We start from the raw sequence: 15403 nt of genomic DNA, 5'->3' as shown, positions 1-15403 counted from the left end.
ACTGCATGGGTAAAAGATGTTCAGAGCTAACTTTATTCAATACTTTAATATACAAATCTATGGAGTTTTTTCTTCACTGCAATATGACATGGCAATTATTTTGTTTATGTTCATGCATTCTGCTTGAATACATACTTATTTATATACAACAATATTTTGTTCACTTACTTTCATTTTCCAAAGATCACCTGAAACAACTATAATAAATATTTTATTTCGAAAAAGGGGATAAAAAGCTTTACTTATATGATATAAGGAACTGGGTACTTTTCTGAAGGTTAAGTCAGATGCCATTCCATGTGTTTGAGGTCCACAGCTTATAGCCAGCAACAGTTTTAACACTAAAAATTTAGTGTTGTCCTTGCACTTGCTGATAAAATTAAGCTCAAAGGTCTCATTGTTTCCAAACAGAAGTTTTCTGAAACAGTGTCCATTTCTAAAATGTGTCAAAAACATCAATAAGGGAAGAAAAATAAACTTCTCAACACTGGGACTAACAGGTCATTAACTTCATTTTGCATCCTCTTAATGATACCAGTTTCTTTTCCTAGAAGAAGATTCAGTTTCATGACATGAAAATCTTACTGTTGGGAAAGAGGTTTTTGTATCTGCCAAAAGCAGAACTGCTGATTATCACCTTCACCCTGGCTGTGCCATCTTCAGGCAGGACTTCTACTTCCTGAACTGTTGCTTCTTTATATAGCCAACTGTAAAAGTAAAAGCATATTAGCATCTTAATGGTATGACACACTGCATAAAGTATGATCTTGGTTTAGGTCAACATGTTCTATCTAGGTAATTTAACACTTGAAAAGATGAAGTGCTTCGCTTCACTTCTCCAGGATATCTAATGGGGCTATTTTTTGTCAGTAGGTCAGAAAACTTTGATAATTATATCTGTCATTCTTAAGCAGATTAAAATCAGTATGATATGATTTGGAAGGTTTAGGACATGCACAACTAAGTCGTATTTCTCCAAATCCTTCATACAATTCAAAATTATTTACCTTAGTTGAGGTCCCTCTAAGTTGACATCAATTGTCAGAATCTTCTTCCCTGTTGCTGTCAGTATTTTCTTCTCTATTTCTTGTTTCAGTTCTTCTAAACCATGCCCATGTAGAGCAGAAATAGCTAAAGCGTTTTCTTCTGTGGGTTTATACCTGAAAGAAAATAATGCCTAGCACGTTTGTTCATGAAGATTAGATTGTGAAAATATTCCAAACTCAATTTTAACTGAGTTACTTTATACTGGCACCTTCTACAGAGGCCACTTCTTTTATGACTAAAGTGATTTCTTTGGTTATTAAAAGATAATTAATTCTTTTTAAGACCATAGTTACATACGTAAAAGATTGAGAAACACTATCAAATGTATTCTGAAGTGTGGGAGCTCTTCTAGACTAAGAATTAAAGAGCTTCTAGAACATAAGAAGTGTTTAAGTACACTTAAGCATCTCCTGCTTACCTTTCTATCAAGTCCACTTTGTTATGAACTTCTACTATTGAGTCCAATAAATGGCTGGGAAGATTAAGATTCTTCAGAACTGACAGAACAGTTGCTTTCTGGAGGACGGTTTCTGGATGGGTAATATCCCTCACATGAACTATCAGATCCTAGCAAGGATCAATATACAACACCAGTTACCAGGCTGTAGAGATTTTCCACCATTTTTGTATTGCTTATTCATATAAGACACTTCCCTATCCATTAGATAATATACTGGCAGGTTAGCACTGTAAAATTAAATACTCAAACACTATTAAACCAATTCTGTTTCTTAGACCATGATGGAAGAAAATCTGTAGCAGCTTAGTATTTCACTTCACATTGAGCACAAATTGCCTCCAACAAACCTGAAACAAACCCTGTCAACCAAGCTAGCTACAGAATTCATATTTCAAGTAATAGCTGATCCATTCTTTTCAAAGACAAGGCTGTGTAACGATAAGGCTTCAACAACACCAGAGGAAAAAAAGAGTGAACTCTAAAAAGCACTTTTAGAAGAGTAATGGCAGAAAAAATGTTTCAAAAATGGAGGGAAAAAACCCCATGTAACTTGTAATTCTATTTTTACATTCAAAATGCAGAAGATTATCCTTATGCTTAGCTCTCAGGATACTATTACTGGTGCTTCAATTAAAAAGCTTTATACAGAAGTTATCAGTTTCAAGTATGCACACAATCATGTTTGCCATGATAAAAACCAAGCAACCAAATTCAATATTTGCGTTCAAAATGTTTCATCATCTTTGCTCAAAACACTGCTTTAAACTTTTGAAAATCAGTAAGAAACAAATTTCTTGCCTTTCATTTAACACTTTGGAGAAAAACAAACAAGACAGTTTCAGCCAGGCTTTGAAAGCCCTGGTGAAATCTAATCCTCAGAAGCATTCTAGCATCTAGCCACCACTGAATTTAATTACCTTTGATGATACAGGCTTTTTTTTTTAAATGTCTGTGTGTATGTATGCAGCTTTACACTTTGCTATAACACAGGAAAATAATGAGAAATTAATTGGAAAAGTACATTTATGTTAATTACGTGCTGCCTGCATCACATCACAATCACCCACTTTTAGTGCTATAGGAAACCTTAAGTTAAAACCAGATCATTTCAGCAGTTTTATTTCACTTTTAGCTCCTAAGAAAGCTAGTCTCAACTCACTCAGGTGCACTGTTCAGATATTTAATCAACAAAATCTGATTTATCTGCTTTACATATCAGGGAGAAGGACACGTATATTCCAAATAAGCCCTTTCCAAAATCTCTTCATATCTGTATGTTCTGCATAATTTCAAGTATCAGAAAACTGGTTTACTGTAAGATATATACATCATTTTCTTAGGAAACTATTATAGTCAGCCAGATGTTTCACTAAGAGCAGCATGTCAATTAATTTCCCCTTTTTTGAAGGGGTGAGGATTATCTAACAGGAAATTAATTTGATTTCTCAATTTTTATAGTCAACTACTTACTGTGTAAGCCACTTCTTCTAATGTAGCTGAAAAGGACTCAACCAGATTATGTGGAAGATCAGTCAGGAACCCAATGGTGTCAACATAAATAACTGCCATATGTGAGGGCAGATAGCCAGCATGGGCTGTAACATCGAGAGTGGCAAACAGCTGATCCCTGGGTTGAAGTCCTGCTTCCCCAGTCAAGGCCTTGATCAAAGTAGTTTTTCCTAGTTAAATAAAAAAAGGACAAGATTTTAATGGCTTGTTTCAAGTAAAAATGTCATTTGTAAGATCCAGGTGAATTGTGTGAGGTAACATATTTTCACATCTACTTTAGTAATTTTAATGTGATCATTTAGTAATTTAGTGATCAGTTATCTATATGATGTTAGGAAATCCAAAGACAGTCTTATAACTCAGAGTTGGGTTTAAGGTGAATGTATGGAAGCTATGCTGTGAAATCACAAGATGATCAAAGACTGATTTGATCCGTAAAGTGACCTACCCACATCTTTGTGCAAGGTAAGTTTGTTTTTATAAAGTTGTTGAATAAGAACATGAAATGGTCTTAAGATAATGTAACCTGGAAAAAAGTGTCTAGTCCAAAGTCTATTTATGCCTTGTGTAAGAATTCAAATTTAAAAAAACAAAAACAAAAAACCAGTTTAGCTTTATTTATATTCTCTTAGGAACACGTCTCAAAACACGACACATAATCCATGAAAAGCTACAGTGCTTCTTAAGCACATTTCTCAGATCAACCGCCAACTCTTCTCAATTTTCTTCCTATGCCTCAAACTTTCACAGTGATCTAAACACCTATGTACTTTTTTCTACCCATTCTGATCAAGTAGTAGTCTCATATAAAGGGACACCAACACTACAGTCTTCAGCACTATATATAAAATCTTTTTGGCACAACAGGTGCTAGGCATTTCTCCAAAACATGTCTCCGAGACTGAAAAAAACAAGCAGCTTAATTTGCTTTCCTAACTGTAACCTAACTGACATAAATTCATTACACAGTTTAAAAACTAATTAAAATATGAAGCCTACTCACACAGAAATGAGATTCTGGCTAGAGTTGCTAATTAAAAATTAGACAATATAATCTCTTTCCCGTTACAGTTTCAGGAGGTTTCACTTACCGCAGTTAGTATAGCCCATGATTGAGACCATCGGAAACTCGCGTTTTCTGCGCTGAGTTCTAAGTAAAGACCTTTTTCTTCTTAGCTTCTCCAGGGCATTCCTAATTTTAAGTTCTCTTTCTTTCAAGATACGATTCTGTGTCTCCAGAAATGTTTCCCCTGAAAAATACAGGTGAATAATTGGCCAAATAGTTTACAAGAGAAAAAGTAAACTAAGTGTTGTGCATTTGGAAAGCAAGTGAGTTAGCACTAGGGAATATGAAGTTAGAAATAAGCAACTAAAGCTATGTATTCTTGCCTAAGAATCAGAGTAAGTAATTATTAAAATATATGCTAAGTACTTTAGAATATCCATGCACACTTATGATAAACCCCTGTGGCAGGAAATAGTCTGTTCTTGACCACTTACTGAGAGAGTACAGACCAAAACTTTATTATTTAACTTGCTTTGTACATTTGCTTAATTAGATGCAGAACACGCAGGACAGTTTTTCCTCCTGACTTCCTCCAAAGCAAGTAAGATGCAACTACATTTGTTTAAAGGTTATGGAAGAAAAAAAATCTTCTAATTCATGAGAATATTTAGACTTTACCTGAGCCCATGATATATCGTGATCCACCTCTCTGCTGATCTCGCTGAGACACCTCATTTTTCAGATTTGACCTGGCAGCAGAATAACAATTAACTAGAATGAATTTTCTTTAACTGAGCTATCCTAAAATGCCTAAAAAATGTGAAGCAGTAGTGGTATTCTGACAGTACAAATAAAAACAGCAAATGACTGAGCTGTAAATAAAATCTGCTCATGGCAAGAAGCCTGGCAAAAAAAATCCAGATTTTCCTGGCTCAACTGTGGTTTGACGAAGCATGCAACTCTCTCAGCAAATTGTAATTGCTATTCTGAAACTTCAGAGAGTCAAAGATACCTCTGATGCATCCCCACAACTCTCATCAACTGCCATGTATACATTTCTATGCCACATAATGCAGAACTGTGGAAAATTCAGACAAGAATTAATGCCTTTAATCTTCCTTGTTTATAGCTTTCCTCATTAAACCCATCAATATCATATATTGGATACACATATCCAATTACTACATATTCTTGCAATTCATCTTCCATTTTAGAAAGAACTGGAACCTTTTCCTGATAAAAACATTTTTTAAGACTATCTATTGAACACTTTCTGGTTTTGCCTGTCAGCTTAAAACAATGACATTATAGCAAACATTTCTATTTTCTAATCAATCTATGCAAACACTGTAAAAGTACTTTTTCTTTACAGTACCGTAAAGAAAGTATTGCTATTTTTGTTACTGTAAAGAAATAGTCACTAAAATGTGTAAATATCAGTATGTGATTTGCACAGCTCGAGGTACCTGAGAAGTGGAATTTCGGCCAAAGCTATCTGCAGTTTTGCTTCTTTAGTCCGGGCATTACAACGAAAAATGTGAAGTACAATGGTGTATCTGTCAAAGACTTTCACACCCCAGGCACCTTCTAGTTCTTTCTTTAGCCATGTAAGACAAAATAATTGAGATGTCTTCTGTCCCTCGCAGTACCACTAGATCATTTCCTACACAGCACTACACTTACAGTTAGCTGACGGACACTTGAACTCAGAGGATCTCAGGATTCCATTTCAGTGGATGGGCAAGGATTATGAGCATGCAAAGGCAAAATTTGGTTGACCATGAAGAAAACGAGTTAAGAAGAGAGTTTAGAAAGTAGAACTTTATGTCTAGGCTCATCAAATTCAGCGAGAATCCTTCCATTGCCTTTAATGGATTCTGGCAACACCTCTTACAGCATTATCACAGAATCAAGAATCTCAGTGGTTAAGTCCTTGTAAAAAATAATTATGCAATACTGGAATGGGAAAGGATAGGGATAACATAGGAAAACAAGAAGAAAAAGATCACTAAAACTTAAAAAAAATAGAGAGGAAGGCAAGAAAAATATTTAATAGTAAGTTTTTCACAAAATACTTAAAAACTCCAACTAACCAAAATCCCTCACCCTTGATCTAATTCAGCAAAAGACACTTAAAAGTATGCACTAGTTTCCCTATGTCAACTCTAAAATTCAGAATGCTTGTGTATCCATGTATATATATACATATCCATATATACATGTTGTATACATATTCTCAAACACTTTATTGAATCAAGTCTCTTTAATTGCTCTTAAGATCTAGATTTGTGAAAAGAAAAATATAGCAAATCCAGTACTAAAAGAACTCATACTCAGAGAATAAAAACTAGGAAATTGAAATGAAACAATTTCAACTTCCCTTTCATCAACAAAAGGAAGTGCTTGAGATAACCATCTACTAGAGATACTTACCATCTCTTCATTTTATAATTAGGAAAAGCGTTCAAAATTACCAGCAAAGCATTGATGTTTGCTTGCAGAGTTTGCGTGCACTTTACACCCTGAATGATGCTATACATACAAAAACCCAAAAAAGTATTTATTTCAGTTTGTCTAAGCATTTCAAAAGAGTATCTACAGTTCACGCACCAAAAATTTTACTGCCAGTGTTAAAAAAGAGAAGTACGCTCCGCCCCTCAGCATTTCTTTTTAAGGGTTAGGAATGAAAGTTTAAATATTTGAAACATTAAAAAGTAATCTTGCTCTGAATTTACACCTCATATTCAAATTACAATTGAGCATCCACTGAACTATAGGAAAATAAAGACATTATCCAGTTCCGGTATAGGCACTTGAGCATATAGCTATTCCAAAATGTTGACGTTCTTCATAAAACCACCATGTTGTGAACAAGACCTTGAGTAACTTTTCCAGCATTTTAACTACGGCAGTGGCAAATGTGGGAGATGAGTCTATAACAAATGATACTAGGCTGCTGAAAAATTCCATGCACTAGAGCTAGCAAACAGATATATCAACTGGACAAACACAATAGGCATTAAGTTTCATTTCAACAAAACTCAGTCCTGTGCCTTCATATATTACCACTTGCAAATTCAGAGTCATAACTGACCGCTTCTCATAACATCAATACCTTCCAAACAATACCAATGTAAAGAATATTATTTGATACTGTATTCAGTTACCTTTGTCAGTGAAGATACTCTTTCCACATTCAAGAAGACAGCTGTCAGGTGTGGCAATTTTTTAATCTTTTCTGAAAGATAACCATTGCAAAATATAGTGTTACATGTAAATTCTCTTTTTAAAATTCCCAGACTATAAACCATTTTGCACTGAGCAGAATGTTCATAAAACGTCAAATGGCACCATATTCTTTGATCATGGAACAGTTGCAATTGCACTGATTTAATACTGTGCCAAGAACAGTTGCCAGTTTCGCTTATGTCCATCATATATACTTACTAAGTTGCCTCACACATTTGCTGTGAGCACAGGTAATGCCTATTCTGTATTGCTTTTGTAACCTTAAAACATTATTTGAAGTTTGTCTGCAAATGTGTATGATGGATAAACAAAATTCTCCCTCTATTCAGCTTTCACACCTATCCTTAAACAGTTCAGCCGCCAAAGTCTTGCATTCAGAATGATTCAGTGCTGAAAGATCTCAGTCCTTACCTGTCAAAACTTGAAAGTTCCCTTTGCCAAAAACAAACTTCTTGTCAGGATTTTTTGTAGGAATAATTATTTTATCTAAAACTGTCCAATTCTGAAGAGTATCTACAAGAGCGACGGCCTCAGCAATCTGTAATTCAGCTTCAGGAACATAACAATAATAAAAAAGAAGAAATAAAGATTACAATGTACCATCATAACTCTGCCCAGATCTCCATTAACTACAGTACATGCATGAACATGGCAAGACTACACTACACTAAAATTCTACTTGGGTATTTATTTTAACCTCTAGCACAAGGAGCAAAATGTCTTACCTCTAATCAGAGTAATTGAATAGTTTGATGCAATTTTATCACACAAAGCATTTTTTGCCAGTCTAAATTATTTTTGCGTTTGTTGATTTAGAAGAATTTTTAATTGTATTGACAGAAACTACCAAGCTTTTTGGCTAAACAAGTGCAAATAATAACTACCTGGAAAATCTGTTATTTCAGACAAGCACAAAACCATGTGATTAACACCTTGGTGTTTTGAGGCAGTATTTTAAGAATTACTAACATGGCATATCCTGCTGCTTACTTCACAGCCACTTATTCGTAAAGGACCTACACTAGTTTACGACTTGCTAGAACCAGCAAATTCCAATCCTGTATTCTGGTGCATCACTTATTTTTTGAAGATTTTGTAAAACTGACTGAAAAACACTACATGGGCACATCAGATCAGTAGATCCAGTCTTGATTTGCCAAAATTTTCCTCTTCTCATAACAGATTTATCAAGTGTCTCTAGATAGCAAAATGTAATTTATATACTAAATAGGTTACCTTGGTCCAAAAGATAATGTATTTTGAAAGATAACCATGATCCGCTTTCTCCTCATATATTGTTAGTATTTCTTGTAAAACGCAAATATTTCCTGTTCTATCTGTGGTGTTTCAACAATCATTCCAAAACATTTTTTCCGACTTCAGGCTCTTCATCTGGAGGGCCTCAAAAAATGGAAAGGGATCATTGCTATTCTTCTGCATGTTTGGACAGAAAGGTGCCTTCATATTTTACTTATTTTTCAGTTGCAAAATAGGAGTGTTTCCGTAAATTCTGAAAAGGTTATAAACTTTATTTTGCAATGTGACAATCTGTTATAATTAGCAGCATTAATAAAACTAAATGACATTTAGGTTCATCACATAATAAATTCGAATACAAGAATAGATATCATATATAAATTGTCTATTGCCATCCAGAGGGGCCTGGACAAGCTCTAGGAGCTGGCCCATGGGAATCTCATGAGGTTTAACAAGACCAAGTGCAAGGTGCTGCACCTGGGTCAGGAGAAGCCCTGGTATCAATACAGGCTGGGGGATGAACAGCTCAAGAGCAGCCCTGCCGAGAAGGACTTGGGGGTGCTGGTGAACAAGAGGCTCCTCATGACCTGGCAATGTGTCTGCAGGCCAGAAAGCCAATCGTGTTCTGGGCTGCACCAAAAGCAGCGTGGCCAGCAGGTAAAGGGAGGTGATTCTGCCCTCTGCTCTGCTGAGAGCCCATCTGGAGCACTGCATCCAGCTCTGGGGTTCCCAGCACAAGACAGACATGGACCTGTTAATGGAGGCTGAGGGGAGGGCCACAAAGATGATCAGACAGATTGAACCTCTCCTATGTTGTTGAGAGAGGTGGTAGAGGGCTCATTCCTGGAAATATTCAAGGTAAGGTTGGATGGGGCTCTGAGCAACCTGGTCTAGTGGCAGATGTCCCTGTTCATTGCAGCGGGGTCAGACTAGATGACCTTTAAAGGTTCCTTCCGACCCAAACTATTCTGTGATTCTGTACATAAAAAGCTAACTTACAAGATGCTTAATACTTTCTATTGTAACTTTATAATTACTTTGAAGAGTAGAATCAAATACATCACATATTTTAATTGTGCAAGATTAGAGCACATGTATTAGCTAGCTACAAGGATTTCTGAGAGAAATCTAATAGTAGTCCTAAATTAGGTCCTTACAGAGGACTTCTTGGTGACTGCATCACTAAGTAACTGCATAACCACTTTAAGTCCCTGAGAGGACTTATACAAGACTTCATCTTCACTGCACTCTCTTCTTTGGACAGCAAAGTACTCCTGCTCTTCAGCCAACTGCTGGGCAAGCCTAAGGTCAAAGGTCTCCTGCCCAAATGGCCAGGCAGCATGGTTCAGGGCTGAAGGCTATTAACATTCAGCTAATGGGGGGGACACCCAGCTGTTTCCCTAAGGAACCTGTGCACCCCTGCACTGAGATGTTTTGCCATCAAAGATACAAAGTTAGTATGATTTACAAGTCAAAACACAGATCTGCCAACACTCACTGACAGCTCCTTGTCTTTTAAAAGGTTGTCAAGAAGGAAAGAGCGACCTAGACCTTTTATCCGAGCTTGCATTTTGCAAACAGCATTTGGCAGTTTCTCCGCTGTAAGAGAGGGTCCACTTCACACTGCTGGCACTAATCACGGAAGCAATTAGGTTGGAAAAGATCTCTGAGAACATCGAGTCCAACCTGAGGCCCAACACCATCAACTACACCATGGCACTAAGTGCTGCATCCAGTCATTCCTTAAACACCTCCAGGGGCGGTGACCCCCACCACCTCCCAGAGTACTTCATTCCCAGTCCCCTGGCTGTATTCCTGCGCACCGCAGCGCTCCGGGAGCCCGCCCGCCCCCCCGCACCCGTGGTGAGCGGCGACTTCCTCGGGCCCCACTTGACCGCGGGGTGCACGATGGCAACGCGCTGCGCGCCAGGCTCCAGGGCCAGCGGAGAGGGGCCCAGCAGCTCCTCCAGCTCTGCCTCATCCTCCTCCTCTTCTTCTTCCTCCTCTTCTTCTTCTTCTCCACGGCCGCCGGCGCCCGCCGCCCCCTTGCGCCTCCCCCCGCCGCCCGTGCCCGGCGGGTGCGGAGCCCCGAGCCGAGCGGCGGCGCTGAGCGGGCGGGCGGGCAGAGGGCGGCAGTGCCAGCGGGGCGCGCCCAGAGCCGCCGCCGCCGCCCGCCGGCAGCGCAGCAGCAGCGACCGCGAGAGGCTCCCGGGCCCCATCGGCTCCTCCGGGCACGGCAGGGAGGGACCGTCCCCGGCCGCGTCCTTCCGGCCGCCGCGGAAGCGCCGCCGCCCGCCCATGTGACGGCGCTCCCCGCCCCCGACGGGCCCAGGCAGGGCCGTGATTGACGCCGGGGCAGCGCGGGGCCCGGGCCCGCCGCGCCGGGGGAGCGCCCGGGAGGGAGGGGGCGGCGCCGGTGAGTTTAATTTCTTTCTCTGTTTCATACTCTTTTGCGGCCGGGGGGAGGGAGGGGCCTTCTGCCTCGGTTTGCCTGGAATTAACTCCCTTTGTTTTCCTTTCTTGACAGTTTTCGGCTGCTGTTTCGCCCGCGAGAGCCGAAGGGATGAGTTTTTAACGCTCTCGATCTCGGTGAAGTTCCTTCAGAAGGTCGTCTCAACTTTGCTGTCTGTGCTGCTGAAAGAATGTAGCGGAAATGATAGCCGAGCTCAACGCAGTCAGCAGCCTTCCCAGCCAAAAGTAAGACCTGGCACAGGTTGCCTATAAAATTTATTTGGTAAATTAGGGTGCTGCCCCGTGGGTTTGTGCCTTGCAGATACCGCGACAATCTACAGTGTGTCATTCTGGGTGGGAGGGGGAAAAAAGGCATTTGCTGTGCGCTATGTCTTCTTACTAATGTCTTAGTTTTATTCCCTTTTATGTATATTGTTTAGCATCCTCTTAATGTAGTGTTTCATGCTGTTTGAAAGGGACCTTGGCCTTATAAGCTTTTCTGTGCCTTATTCACTGTAGTGCAAATGAACCTACTTTGAAAAAAAAGAAAAAGGCAGATTCATGGTCAGTGCATGTGTTTCCTTCAGTGGTGAATTTGAGGATGCTGAGGGGGAAGAGTACTAAGTAATCTATAGGCTCCCTGTTGGGACTGGAGGGGGCATAGCTGTTTTTGTCAGGAACCCAGTCTTCTCCCTCTTATAATGTATTTTTCAGTCATCAGTTGAGATGATCTAAAGTATTCATATTTACAGAATGATAATTAGAAGTTCTACTAGAGCAGATATAAATAAGTAAATAAATGGTAAAGTTAAAACATTTGGGCATATCTTGTTTGGTTTCAAAGCTTCTTAGATGTCCAGTGTTGAGTGCTTTGAACTCATTGCAGCCCAATCTTTGCTGATCCTGTCACCTGAGCCAGTGTGCTCCAGGTATTTTACTTCATTGTGCTCTAATGAAAGCTGAGAGAGTTGCAGTCCATGATGACAGTTAATATAGGTTCCCATATGGCCTTTCAAGTATGTTTCATTTGAAACCAGCCTTTTAGCTTCAGAAGTGTCATGAAGGCACCTGATAGTTGTTTAGTGGAGCTTCTTATGTTGCTTCTTAAAGATGAAGCTCTTGTGTTGAAATTTATAATTTAAAAAAAGCTATGTGTAGGATTCTTTCAGTAACATAGATTAATTGTTTCTTTTTACACAGCTAAAGGAATAATGTTATCTTTTAGGTAAACAGATAGCTTTCTTATTAAGTGTTAGTCACCAAATGTTCCAAAACTGAGTTCAGAAGTTATCACAATAGTATTGTGTTTGAGGACTAGACATAGGACTTGGCTTCCTTCCTACTTCAGGTGTTTTATCTCATCAGTAATACTTCAAGTGCTAGTGAAAGGACCATATTGTGGCAACAGTGCAAGGTAAAAATTAGTCTCTGAGTGTTATGTAACTGAGCATAAAGGTGAAAATTAGGATGAGATAGGAAGGGAATTCGGCTTATGCTTTCTTACTGAATGCTGATGGAAGCAAACTAAATGGCTAAGAGCTGTTTCTTCCAGTGCTTGAGGCAGTGGGTTTATGTATGCAAAAATATTCAGGTGTAGAATAACAGGGGGTGGAAATAAAAACCTAACTAGTTCAGAATTTGTTAAACCTACTGTTGCACTCCTGTAGTTGAAAAGATGTTAGATGGAGTTATGGATAGGGATCGCTGCAGAAGTGATCCCCATGTCCTCCTCAACTAGGTACAGTAGTTCCTATTTTGCTCAAGAGGATAAGGTGATGTTATAATTCTTTTAACAGTTTCTTCAACAGAAATGTAGTTGTGCAAATAAAAACTCCATTTAAATATCTCATTTGATTGCTAAGTGCTTTTATGGGGTTCAGTTTCTTGGTGTTGGTCTAGTTCCTGCAAATATTTACGTACCTGCCTTATGAATAGCCTTACTGGAAACATCAGTATTAAAAGGGAAAAAAAAAAGAGAAGAGAAAAGAGAAGCAAGAGTATTAATAGTATTTGAATTTTAAAACTCCTCTACTTTAGTGTAGGTTGTCTGTTGTAGTTCTTCCTGGGGCATTGCTGTGTTCTGTGGCGTGCTGATAACCAAACCAGTTCAGAAACCAAATGGATTTCTAGTATTAATATTTAGTGTTTAGTTACATTTGTTGAGTGTTTAAGACATGTTTCGTTGCATGTGTGACAGTTATTCTGGTTTCATCCCAGATACGTTGTTTTATTTGGCATTGTGAGCCCAACATGAGGAAGCTGTAGATCAGTGTTCTTCTCACTCTTGCAGGTTTTGCTGAGCTTTGGTAACATGCTGTTCCATATGCCAGGCATTCCCTTGCTTTGTTGAGCCCCTTTTGCTACAAGTACATTTTGTCTTGCATAAGATACAAAGTAAGTAGCATAGGCCCAGTAGACACTGTCTGCAGTGCCATCCTTCAGGATGTTCTTGGGAAAGAGATGAATGAGTTAGAACTTCAAAGAAGTTCTAGACAGAAGTACTAAAACCAGTACGTGATCAGACAAGTACTTGACAGAACTGTCCTGCAGCAGTTCTGATTTTTTAATTAGTTAAATGTTTTAAATCAACTTGAACTCAATCATAGTTGCTGTAATCAAATGCAGTGCATTTATTTTCATTATGAGATGGAGTAGGTTGCTAAAGACTACTTGTAAACAATTCAGGAAAACTTTTTGAAAGCGTGTTAAGTGTTATGTTGAGGTATAATGGAGAAACAGGTAACCCATGTTGGATTGCATCTGAGTTGTAGTTCTAGTGAAACAGTGCAAGTGAGAACTTGTTAGTCCAGCCCCATAGTGTTGCGTTCTGCTTTGAAATCAAGAGGGAAGAGATTTAATCACAAAGGAGAACCATTTACTTGACAAACATATTTGGATTCTTTTTGGTTTTGCGGTCTGTAGAAGAATCTGGGAAGAGCAAACTGGCATCAGAAAAGCAATACATATTGCTGTCTCTTGCCGCTTGTTCTTTTCAGGTAGGAAGGCTCTGGTGGTACTTGAGATACTTAATTTCTGTGACTCACAATTATAAGTCAAGACCCTTGAAAACTTTTGCAAATGATTGCCTATATCATGCTGACTCAGCTGTGAACTATGGTTCATTCTACTTTTCACATGCAAAAGTCCAGACTAGAAGTTCTGATGTAAGGATTAGTTCATCCTTAATTATTTTCTTTGCTTCCATTTGTCAAACATTGTGGCATGGTTTGAACTTTTCTATGAGAATTGGTTAATTGAATTTAACTTTCATGAGACTTTTCTCTGTAGGGAAGGTAAGCATTTACATAATTGTATTTAGAAATTTTGCACATTTTTATGTAATTTTATATTTATATAGAATTTTTATAGGAGCCTTTGGAAGCATAATTCTACGTTGCTTCTTGAAGTGTCTCAATAGATTAAAAAAGTTAACAGAGACGTTTTTAAATAAAAAATTCTGTCTGCTCTCACTGACAAAATAACATCAGGACCTTGGTCGTGCAGTTGATGCTATTCAGCCTCAGAATTTGCTTTGCAAAGCAGTCTTGGGAAGTAGAACAACAGGAATGCTTATCTGGCATTGATAAACCTTGCTGGAGTTGAGCTGGCTCAGCATCCATATCACAGTTAATTCTCCATCTGCATTAGCCAACACTGGATACTGGAGAGCTGACTGTATTTGACAGTGTAATACACTGTCTTTTCCTTTGTAAAGTGGTCACTTGTGTTAGCACACTCTCTTGTTGCAGCAATATCATAAAAATAAAGTAATTGTACACTCTCATATTTACTTTCTTTTTGTGCCTTCTTATAGTACAAGTCAACTGGCTTCATGTCCTGGCCACTGTAGTTTAAAAGGAGGCCATAGCAGTCAGCTTCCAGCACTGGACCTGCTGCACAAGTGGGATCCAGCTCGTCTGCTCAAATGTGACCTTTGGCAAAGCACATTGTTAGCATTGGGAATGATGAAAAGTGGCATGATTTCATTGCAGATAAATGTATGGCTTCAGATCTCCCAGAAGGTGCATCTTTCTTTATAAAATTATTCCTCCATCGTATTAGCAATGACCTGCAAATGAAATTTCTTATGTGTCTTTTTTCTTCAGCATGTTTTATAGACAAAATAAACCAGATTCCTCCTCTCATTTTAAATTGTACACCCGTCAAATATTACTGCTTTGTTTTGTTTAGAGCACCCACAGAATGAATGCATACTTGTGTTATTGGTTCATGGTGCAAAGCTATTAAGTCAACAAAGGCTGCACTAAGTCAACATCAGCTTTCTGTTTCATTTACTTACTTTCTACTTCCTTGATATCTTTGATAGTTTTCCTAGTTTTCTGATTTTTCGTATATCTTACAGGAAAGCCAATAGTCTGAAAAAGGCCCAAATTCCTGTTGTATTTTTAAAGTTTGCTGTTTGT

At 38.6% G+C, this 15403-nt stretch overlaps 2 protein-coding genes across 4 annotated transcripts in view; one reads left to right on the top strand and one right to left on the bottom strand.

The window, feature by feature from the left end:
- Window positions 1–10: 10 nt before the first annotated feature.
- GTPBP6 (GTP binding protein 6 (putative)) lies at window positions 11–11124 on the bottom strand. The gene is made up of 10 exons (XM_064646211.1): window positions 10387–11124; window positions 7683–7820; window positions 7190–7260; window positions 5489–5619; window positions 4701–4771; window positions 4108–4266; window positions 2978–3186; window positions 1466–1614; window positions 1008–1160; window positions 11–707 (listed from the first exon to the last, which is right to left on the bottom strand). Exons 1-10 carry the CDS (start codon window positions 10970–10972, stop codon window positions 566–568), a joined length of 1809 nt encoding a protein of 602 aa, XP_064502281.1. The 5' UTR covers window positions 10973–11124; the 3' UTR covers window positions 11–565.
- LOC135409976 (cohesin subunit SA-2-like) overlaps window positions 10807–15403 on the top strand; it is a 56980-nt gene continuing 52383 nt past the window's right edge. For 2 of the 3 annotated variants that reach the window (XM_064646192.1, XM_064646190.1), the window contains exons 1-2: window positions 10807–10944; window positions 11056–11225. In XM_064646192.1, coding sequence (XP_064502262.1) covers window positions 11182–11225 — 44 coding nt within the window. In that variant the 5' untranslated portion in view covers window positions 10807–10944; window positions 11056–11181. Of the gene's footprint in view, window positions 10945–11055; window positions 11226–14793; window positions 15002–15403 lie in introns of all 3 variants that reach the window. The other variant, XM_064646191.1, reaches the window with a different exon arrangement.

This window comes from Pseudopipra pipra, chromosome 2 (genome assembly GCF_036250125.1).
Source record: "Pseudopipra pipra isolate bDixPip1 chromosome 2, bDixPip1.hap1, whole genome shotgun sequence".
In the NCBI taxonomy this organism is placed as follows: domain Eukaryota; kingdom Metazoa; phylum Chordata; class Aves; order Passeriformes; family Pipridae; genus Pseudopipra; species Pseudopipra pipra.
The sequence above is the reverse complement of the archived record's forward strand: the minus strand, read 5'-3'. Positions and strand labels throughout refer to the sequence as shown.